Source organism: Rana temporaria, chromosome 3 (genome assembly GCF_905171775.1).
Source record: "Rana temporaria chromosome 3, aRanTem1.1, whole genome shotgun sequence".
Taxonomy (NCBI): Eukaryota; Metazoa; Chordata; class Amphibia; order Anura; family Ranidae; genus Rana; species Rana temporaria.
Window position 1 is genome coordinate 99,281,744 of NC_053491.1, and position 10,938 is coordinate 99,292,681.

General features: G+C 41.3%; 1 protein-coding gene across 7 annotated transcripts in view; it reads right to left on the reverse strand.

Annotated features, from left to right (window-relative positions):
* The window catches only part of HERC1 (HECT and RLD domain containing E3 ubiquitin protein ligase family member 1), a 232,131-nt gene that overhangs the window by 82,364 nt on the left and 138,829 nt on the right, over positions 1-10,938 (reverse strand). For all 7 annotated transcript variants that reach the window (XM_040343076.1, XM_040343077.1, XM_040343079.1 and 4 more), the window contains exons 34-38: positions 8,734-8,838; positions 8,456-8,632; positions 4,255-4,494; positions 3,012-3,095; positions 2,382-2,893 (exon numbers count right to left, since the gene is read on the reverse strand). In XM_040343076.1, coding sequence (XP_040199010.1) covers positions 2,382-2,893; positions 3,012-3,095; positions 4,255-4,494; positions 8,456-8,632; positions 8,734-8,838 — 1,118 coding nt within the window. The remainder of the gene's footprint in view (positions 1-2,381; positions 2,894-3,011; positions 3,096-4,254; positions 4,495-8,455; positions 8,633-8,733; positions 8,839-10,938) is intronic.

The following is a 10,938-nucleotide window of genomic DNA, read 5'->3' on the forward strand; positions in this document are numbered from 1 at the left end:
TGTCTGTTCAGAATTTTTTTCTGACACTTATGGGACAAATGTCCCCCTCTTATCTGATTTTACTTGCCTTTGTTGCTTGTAATATTCAGTCATTTACACTATAACCTACGCACCTACTTACTGATCGTTTTTGGACAATCCACCAGCCGTCTCTAACATCAAAACCGCTTGATGAAAGAAAATTACGCAACTTTATTATACACTTTATCATTTCTTAATGAGTTCAATCCCAAACCATCTCCATTACCGTGGATGAACTACCAATAGCTCCTGATGAAGCAGATCTTCCCGCGAAACATGTAGAGCTTGCCTTGAATATTAATATATATGATAGTCATCACTCTGTTGATGCCTTCTTTGGACCAGTTTTTGGTTTAAAAGTGTTTTGTAATCATTGTAATTTATGTGATTTTTTTATTCTTTGTACTGTTTATGTACTTTTATCCAATGTAATTATCTAGTGTTGATGCAACTACCCATGCTGGGGTTGTTTCAATAAACAATATTTTCACAACGATTAGTGCCTAGAAAGTCCATCTTATTGTCCCTCCAACAACAACTTCTCTGGTCCTGGTTGTTAATACGTCCCCCAGATCTGGGGTGAATAGGAGATGTCCACCTTCATCCCAGATGTCTCATTCATCCCAGATGTGGGGGATGTATTGGCAACCGGGACCGGTACCCAGGGAAATTTTGGGCTCCATTCCACACTTCTATGTTTTTGATCATCCCCAACAAGGAACACCCGACCCGGACACATTATATCATATGCCCTGTGCGGTTTATGGGAACAGATTATTTACTACCTGTAACTCATTCCATACTGAGATCTATAAGCTGCCTTTGAAAGTGAGGTTTTCCACATGGCTCTTTGATGCCCCCTGTATCTCGGGGCTGGTCAAGCATGACCTTCTTCTTCCCTTTAAATTTATCCCCCCACCCCCTATGTGGATCAGAAACCTTGTGTCTCCCATTTCTGGGTCATGTACCATATATGTATATTCATCACTTTAGAGGCCACCCGTACAGGTTCTTTTGTCCAGCCGTTTCTGTACATGTGGGAGAATGTTTACCATTTTATACCCATGCATTGGTCTTCATGACAGGTTTATGAACTCGGCGGGTAGGTTGTTTCAGACATCTTGTAGAACGAACCACAGATCTTCTGTGGATGTAGGCTGAAGATCTGTGGTCTTCTCCAGGATGTTTGGAACTTACCTGCCTAGTTCCTTTAAAAACTGCGTGCAAGTGTACCTAGAAGAGATGGTGCGGGTTTGAAGACAACAGGTAATTATAAGAGTATATCTGCTTTCTTCCCTGCTGGGATTCCTAAATACTTTTCCTTGAGTTGAGGCACACTAAATTGATTAGAATAGCATATTGCACTCTATATAAACCCAGTTTGCATTTGTTAAAACCCAACTGTGTCCAAAAGGTTATTTTAGCTTTAACCTTTAGCCTACAATAGAGAGTTTTCCACTCACTTTTGCTGTGACAATGAGCCCAAAAATAACAAATCATTGGGAACAGAAGGCAGGTGTTCAAACCTTTTTCATTCCACAGGCTGGCCCATTCTTTATGTACCGTATTTGCCGGTGTATAAGGCGACCGGGCGTATAAGACGACCCCCTAATTTGACAGTTTAAGATTTTTTGCCTGTACTCACAGTATAAGACGGCCCTCTTCCGAGGCTTCTGACGCTTCATATTTCTTCCTTCTGGAGCCATATTCTTCTTCCTTCTTGCTGGAGCCAATCACAGCGAGTGATGTATTCTATTAATGAATACAAAGCCTGCTTGGATTGGGAGAGGCTGTAACATCATCAGCCCACACCTCTCTGACTCTCAAAGCCAATCCGATCAGGCTTCTGTATGTAGCCTGCTCAGATTGGCAGAGGTTGTTACTCCAATCCGAGCAGGCTCTGTATTCATTTGAATACAACGCTCACCGGGATTGGCTAAGCGGTATTTACTGTATGTAGCCAAAGCTACATACAGTATTACTGCACTTTCGGCAGGCATCCGAGCGGCTGACCCGGCGTATAAGACGACCCCTGGTTTTTGGCCAGTTTTTTTTAGTGTAAAAAGGTAGTCTTATATGCCAGCAAATACAGTAATCTAATGTAAATTCTTTATGTATTCACAATAAGCACAGAGAATATCTTCTCAAATTTATGCAATCACTCTAGAGCTAGAACTACTAAAAACCTGGTCTAAGCAGATGTCTAATCAACCGTTTTTACACAGATGTAGTCCAAAAAAATAATAAATAATAATAATCTGTCTCTTCCTGGCCAGTGCCTTATCATACAGAGGATACTGAAAACTAGGGACATGGATGCAAGCAGTATCTATGAAGCTTCAGCACGAATATGTACATACCTGATGGTAATCTCTGCCTCGTCCCATTGAACCTTAGCAGATGTACTGCCTTCCTTCACAACACCGAGAAGAGTTGCATGCCGACCTGTCTGCTTATGAACACATCTGCCGCCCACTCTAAGTCCTGTGTCTACACCTCCAATGACAGCCAGAACAGGCCACACTTCCATGCAGAGGGTCTTAAGTTGCGTTTCCCCCAGCTCAGCCAGTCCATGTCTGCCATGTTTTCCTTTCTCCTCTTCTTTCTCATCTCGTGCTTCATGCTCTTCACGACTCTGGACAGAACGACTTTTCTTCAGCTTGCCTCCTACTTCTTTCAGGCAACCTTTGATCTTCTGTAAGCGCTCCACCATTTTCTTGTTAATGCAATGAGTCCAGCGCTCAGTACGATGAAGCACTCTGAGCAGCTGCACACTGGATTCAGCCAAGACAGTGGCTACAGGACTACATATAGGATCACCAGGCAGCAGATCTCTGGGAGTCCCTCTCATCTGCATATCACAGATTTTCACCTACAATGGAAAACACAAATTTTGCAATGTAACATGTTTTATGCTTATACAGTACAATTTTTTTTACTACAGGCTTTTCTTCCAACAGTAAACTATACAAGAGAGAGGACTACTATACCTTTTCTCCAGGGTTGCTACTGTAAAACATCACACAAGGGTATAATTCTGCTGCATCCACATCTTCAAAGGCCAACTTTGGCTCCTGTCATTGAAAATCAGGTTACATGACATACACAAAGATTTATGCGGTATAAAAGACAATACATTACCACTAATGAACTAGGTATAAAAAAAAAAGATAAACGTCATTGGTACACAACCCCCCACAAAAAAACTAAATTTTTTTTTTAATAGAAATCATCCAAAAAAGTAGTCAAAATAACTGTATACACTGATCAGCCATAACTTTATGACCACTGGCAAGTTAAGTGAATAACCATTATCTTGTTACAATGGCATCTGAAAGTTGGTGGGATATATTAGGCAGCAAGTAAACATTTTGTCCCTGATGATCTTGTGTTGAAAGCAGAAAAATCAGCATTGCAGTTTGTGGTGTATGACCAATCAGGGTGCCCATGCTGACCCGTGTCCACAGCCAAAAGAGCCTACAATGGACACGTGAGCATTAGAACTGGACCATGGAGCAATGGAAGAAGGTGGCCTGGTCTGATGGATCACGTTTTTTTTTACATCATGTGGATGGCCAGGTCTGTGTGTGTTGCTTACTAGGGAAAGAGATAAAACTAGGACACAGTATGGAAAGAAGGCAAGGTGGCAGAGGCAGCATGATGCTTTGGGCAATGTTCTGCTGGAAAACCTTCAGTCTAGCCATTCATGTGGTTGTTACTTTACATGTACCACCTACCTAAACATTGTTGCTGATCATGTACACCCCTTCATGGAAACTATTTCCTGAGGAACACAATGCATTTGAGGTGTTGACTCAGCATCCAAATTCACCAGATCTCAATTCAATCGAGCGTCTGTGGGTTGTGCTGGAAAAACAAGCCCAATCCATGGAAGCTCCACCTCCCAACTTACAGGAATTAAAGGATCTGCTACCAACTGCTTGGTGCCAGATACCACAGTATATCTTCAGAGGTCTGGTGGCATCTATGCCTCAACGGTTTAGGGCTGTTTTGGCAGCACAAGGGGGCCCTACTTAGTATTAGGTGGGTGGTCATAACGTTATGGCTGATCAGAGTATATTACAAGCAGAATTACACATTTACAAAAGAAATTGTAACTGCCTGAGCCACAATTAGCACTCAAAATTATACAAGAGCGATACAGTAACCCTCTCATGTAAAGAAGTCATTTTCAAAAATCTGAAGTACTGTAGGAAAGTAATGTCTTCGCACCTCTCCATTCTTGCCAAACGACACAGTCCGAGCCTCCATGTCAAGCACACAAGTTATAAAGTCTCCCTGGGTAAAGCTGGGCAAAGTCAGAGTCTGTTCTCCATTATGATACAGGTTACCACTGTATGCCCGATACAGCCACATGTCAGATGTGGTGCGGTGGTTGAAGTCATGTACGGGCCATCGGGAAACACCTACACAGGTCCCCTCGTTACCACGATTTTCTTTCACAATGTAGAACTGTGTTCAAAGAACAACAATTATTATATTTGCATTCCACACCTGTATTTTTGGCAAATCATTTTCAGTGTCTTGCGAATATAATATAAACAATCCAATAAGACATGAAAATTTACCAAATTAAATACAGCACACAAAGAACGACTACAAACAAACAAGGGGGTAGTCAGAAAGTGTAATGTATAGAGCCCAACACTTGTGCCTCACACCATCCTGCCCTGATTAAACCCATAAATTATATCATTTTTTTATTTTGAAAAGGTAAAGATGGAGGGTGCCATAAGACTCGCCGCACTAAGAAATAATGATTGTTATTCAGCAGAACTACTGCTAGAGCAAAAAATACCCATCACATGGCTGAATTAAACTTTCATAATGGCATAAAACATGCATTACTGCTTAGGCTGCATTCACACCTAGGCGTAGGCAATAGCGTCGTTTTCCGGCGTTTTTTTTAGGCGTTTTTTTCGCGCGTATTCATGCTAATATGCGCGTTTGCATAAAGCGTTGTCCGACGTTTTTGTACTTAGACGTTTTTTTTTTAGCCAATAGGAAAAACTATCATCTTTTCATCACTTGTTGCTATGTTGGTAGATTTTTTTAATCTTCTGCATGGGCGACAAGTTCTATTGACGAAACGCCTGTAGCAAACGCTTGTTGTCGCGCAATACGCGCGTATCTGGCGTTTTACATTGATTTCAATGGAAAACCAAAAACGCTCAAATACGCGCATATCGCGCGTATTGCGCGACAAAAAAGGGTCCGGAACTTCTTTTGACTACAGGCGATGCGCGTCAGGCGCATCAGCGTGCAGATGTGAACCATCCCCATTGACTTTCATTGCTTTTCGTCCCTCTGGCGTTTGTTCGCGTCGCGCTACATGCGACAAAACGCGAAGGTGTGAATGGGGTCTTAGTGGTTTGAACCCACTATCTACAATTAAAAATACTTGTTTCCCAGGTGTCATGATTCAGTAGCAATATAAAGGTTTAATAATTAATGTTTATATACTGCATGCACAGTGAATACTACATTTTGATCGATCCATGTATTTGCCATTTGTGAGGTTGTATTATAGGAGGAAATATCAGTTGATACATTAAAAGTGGTTGCAAAGGCTAAATGTTTTTTTACTTTGCATGAAGGTACAAAAACCTTCAAAATGCAGCTCCCTCTCATACTTAACTAAGCCCAATCCAGCAATGTGCTTGAGACCCAAAGCTCTCCCAGGTCTCTCCCTCCTGATTGGCGGAGATGCAGCAGAGATGCCCTCCATACAGATCTTTCACCCCAGTACTGAGCCCCATCACCCCAGTACAGCTCTCCTCCCTAGTACATGAGATGCACCAGTAATGCCTGGTACACACGATCCGATTATCGGACGAATGATCGTCCGTTTTTTTTTTGTATGCTAATCACACGTCGAATCTGAAGAGTTTACTAAAGTCATGAAAATTCTCGTACGGCAGAATAAAAAAGTGATGTCATCTGTTGTAATGCATTTGTATTGCATTTTCGAACGACAGCTGTACTGATTAAACGAAAATCGTACGATCTGGCATCGTACAAAAAAAAATTCCATGCATGTCTGATAGAATAAAATCAAATGAACTGTCCTGATCTGTACTAATGATCCGATTATCGTACGATCGTTTCGAAAGCGGCATTTTTCATACGATTTTCGGATCATGTGTACAGGGCTTAAGGCAGGAGTGAGTGGCGGGGCTGAGCCGCGCTCTCTGTGTCTTATGGATGAAAAGAGCTGGCTCGACAGCGAGCGTACACGAGTGCTCCCATAGCAAGCGGCTTGTTATGGGAACACTTTGCAAGGGGGAGGGCCCCAGACCGCCAGCAGGGGAACTGAGAAGGGAAGGATCAGGGCTGATCTGTGCAAAACCACTGCACTAAGCAGGTAGGTTTAATTTTATATATATATATATATATATATATATATATATATATATATATATATATGAAAAAAAAATCTTTACAAATCACTTTAATGGCAGTGTATTAGGTTATTAAACTGAAACTGATCTGCCCTAAAAAGCATCTAACATAACTGTGCTGTAGGATGAAATTATGGGGCTTCAAGTCAGGAGGGGACGGGGCTTAAAGTATATGTATAGCCAACACATTACTTTGTAGAGTTTTGAATAGAGTAGGTAATGGTTAAAATGAAGAAATATGGCCAGAGCCATTTTGGCTATACTTCTGTCGGCTGACGTCCAAGCTCAAGAAAGATCCTGACTTTACTGTCGAGATCCACCCAGATGCCTAGACTGGCAGCTGGCTCAACTGCTCAGCAAGCCGCTGGGAGACTAAGCCAACGCTCCTACCCCCTCAACAACCCGGTGCTCCAGTGAGTGCTGGAGGGGCAGAGCAGAGAGCCAGTGACTGACAGTCACCACTTCTCTGCTCAGTGAAGGTTGATGACTGAGCGATCTTTTATCACTCGTCCTCAGTCTTAGAAGCAGCAGGGAACAGATACAGCATCAATGCTGCATCCACCTAGGCAAATATTTTTTTTGTTTTGTTTTTATTAAAACCCATACTCTTTTAAAAAACTCTTGCCCGTCTATTTTTTGCTGTATAGGTCACTTCCCACAGATGCAACTGGAACATTTTTACAAAGGGAGAGGAAATACCATCTTAAAAACAGAACCTCATGTTCAGGTGATAACTAACATTTGGTATTTCTCATTACTTTCACTCCTGGTAACAATAGTTACCGTGACAAAGAGGATTGAATCTTCCAGGCAAGGACACAGACTGCAATAAAAACGTAACAGAATTCTAATCCTACTTTCCAAAGCTAGAAAAAAAAAGTAGTTGGCTATACATACACTCAAATCTAAACGTAGAGAATGGCAAGGTATACGACAATATAGGGGGGTCTTAAAATATTACTATTTTGTTTAACTATTTTATGTATTGATAAGTTATTTTGCTTACAGTCATGCTCAAAAGTTTGTATACCCTGGCAGAAATTGTGAAATTTTGGCATTAATATTAAAATATGACTTGGTCGTGCCAAAACAACATATTTTAATTTATTTAAAGGATAGCAAAATCACATGAAGCCATTTTTTGTATCCTTTCTAAATCATAACAGAAATCACCCAAAATGGCCCTGATCAAAAGTTTACATACCCTGGAATGTTTGGCCTTGGTACAGACACAGAGGGTGGCGCACACACACAGGTTAAAATAGCAAATAAAAAGGTTATTTTTCCACATTTGTGGCTTTTTAAATCACAATTAGTGTCTGTGTATGAATAGCCAATGAGTTTGTTGGCTCTCATGTGGATGCACTTAGCAGGCTAGACACTGAGCCATGAGGAGGTAGAAAAGAACAGTCAAAAGACCTGCGTAACAAGGTAATGAAACTTTACAGAGATGGAAAAGGATATAAAGTTATCCAAAGCCTTGAATATTCCAGTTAGTACTGTTTAATCACTTATTAAGAAGTGAAAAATTAGGGGCTCTTTTCATACCAAGCCAAGGTCAAGTAGACCAAGAAAGATCTATTCCACAATAAATCTTTGTTAGTTACAAGAAACATCTGACCTCTGATTGCCAACAAGGGTATTGCCACCAAGTACCAAGTCATGATTTGTGAAGGGGTTAAATACTTATTTCACTCATTAAAATGCAAATCTTTTTGAAATGCGTTTTTCTGGATTTATTTTTGGTTGTCATTCTGTCTAACTTAAAATAAACCTACCATTAAAATATAGACTGCTCATTCTTTGTCAGTGGGCTAATGTACAAAATCAGCCATGTAAGCCATGTCAAAAGAATGGAGCAAGAAAATTTGGTGTGAAGATTTCTTCAGCAGGCTCCCAGTGGCAACAAGTGGATGATTTATGTTGCCAGCATCCACATTTGGGTAGACAACGCCTAGAGTGACAATGAACTATAGAAAGACCCTACAGGAAGCCAAGAACAAATTATTTACCTTCCACTGATAGCAGCCTGACGTTACTCCTGTTGATGCTAAGCCATAACCTTTGCCACCACTCCCATGAGTCAGAATCTGGCCATTTTCCACAAGGCAACATTGGGTTTTTTCTGGATCAAAGGAGACTTCTTGGATGGGTAGGTCTTCCTCCTCCTCCTCAAGCTCACCCTGCTTCTGCGGAATAAGGAAGCATACTGGTTACCTCTGCCGTATGCAAAAAGAAAAAAGAAAAGTGTCTCAGGCAACTGTGCCTTTGAAATGTCAGTTTGGATTACCTGAAGTTTTGCTTCTTGCTCTTTTTCTTGATGAAAATGTTTAGCCTGAGCGATGGGAGTTTCCCACATACAGTCTGAGAGAAGAGAGAAAAGCCTTTCTACCACCTGCGGGATAAAAGGGAATGGTTATCCTTGTGGTCCTACACTCCTTAAGGCTGGCCATACATTATGAAATTTTCTTTCCTTCCACCATGAGTTGAAGAAAAGAAAATTGCTCAATCCCCCCATCAACACAGTTAATGTTGATGAGACGAAAGGGGTGGGGACAAGGGACAGTGGCTAATGCTGACCCTCTAACATTCCCTCCCCCCAAAAGATTAATGGACTATCTCGGTACTTGGTAAGAAATTACATACATATAAAATAATACATTTTATTACATAAAATTGTTGAACAAAGAATACATGCTAAAAATTGATATTGATAAATATTAATTGTATTTGTTTGCTTTATAGATTGGTTCTCTTGAGGAAGCGGTTTTACCGCAAAACTAGTCGAGGCATAGACCAGTCTATATGTGTGTAACAACAGATATTTCCCCGGGGCATCCCCAAGGTTCTGTTTTTCAATTTTTATCATGTATTCTTTGTTCAACAATTTTATGTAATAAAATGTATTATTATTTTATATGTATGTAAGTACCAAGATAGTCTATTAAACTTTTGGGGGGAGGGAATGTTAGAGGATCAGCATTAGCCACTGTCCCTTGTCCCCACCCCTTTCGTCTGCATATCAACCTGGATGATGGTACGCTTCTAAGATTAGCTATTCTGTTTATCTGAGGCCATACTAAACATTTTTTGCTTAATGTTGATGAGGATATCCCTACAGCGAAGCTATTGTGTTCAGGTTTCGCCAGCTTTCAGAATACAATAAATTACTGCTTATATCTATATCCGCTGGCAGTGATCGAAAGAGAAAAAAAAATAGGATTTTTATAACAGCTTACCTGTAAAATCCTTTTCTTGGAGTACATCACGGGACACAGAGCTGCATATTCATTACTATGTGGTTATAGAGTCTACCTTCAGGTGATGGACACTGGTGTAATCAATTAAACAGGAAGTTCCCTCCCTATATAACCCCTCCCCTACTGGGAGTTCCTCAGTTTTTGTAGCAAAGCAATAAGTGTCCCAATATCCCCAAACAAGAGGGGTGGGAGCTCTGTGTCCCGTGATGTACTCCAAGAAAAGGATTTTACAGGTAAGCTGTTATAAAAATCCTATTTTCTTTATCGTACATCACGGGACACAGAGCTGCATATTCATTACTATGTGGGATGTCCCAAAGCAATGCTTACTGAGGGGAGGGAGACACCAACAACGCAGACCGCCATCAGACGTGAGGACCTATAATTCTGCCTGCAGCATACTGCGCCAAAAAGCTGCTTCCTCTTGCCGTCTTATGTTCACCTGATAGGAGTTAGTGAACGTAAGCACAGATGACCAAGTTGCGGCCTTGAAAATCTGCGTCATAAAGGCTTGGAAATGCATTGCGCATAAAGCGCTTACCATCCTGGTAGGGAGCACCCCCACAAAAAAACAGGGGGAATCCTACTCTAACCACAAGCCTGAATAATAACCTGATGAATCAACCTTAAAAACAGTTGATTTTAGATGCTGCCTGCCCTTTCCTGGGGCCTCCTGGTAGCGTAACAACATCAGTTTTCCGTATCCGAGCAGCCGCTTCAGATAGGCCTAGACCCTTCTTACTCCAACGAGAGAGAGAGTGTAACCATTTTTAAAGCTGACCTGAACACTGCCTGCCCATCTAGGGTCTTCTGGCAGCCCAATAAAAACGTCAGCTTTCTATATCTGAAACCTTCAGATAGGTATTTAACTGCTCTCATCTCAATTGAGAGAAAAGCAATCACCTTTCCTTCCGTGAAACAAGGCTTTGAAAAAAAGGGAGGGTAAGAATATCTAGATTCAAATGAATACTAGATCCTTCTAGTAAATAAGGTTGGGTGAGGATGAAAATCACTCTACTTGTAAGAATAATTGAGTATGGCTCTATACCAAGAAAGTTGCCAATACTGAAACTCTTGGAGGCTACCACAACCAAGAACACCAATTCCCTTGTTAAAGGATGAAGGGAAATATGGTGCATCGGCCCAAGGAGCTGACCCTGCAAGCCGACAAAACTAGAGCCAATCCTCCGAGCACAAGGGCGACCTAACTGGTGGACTTATACAAGGGGTGACGT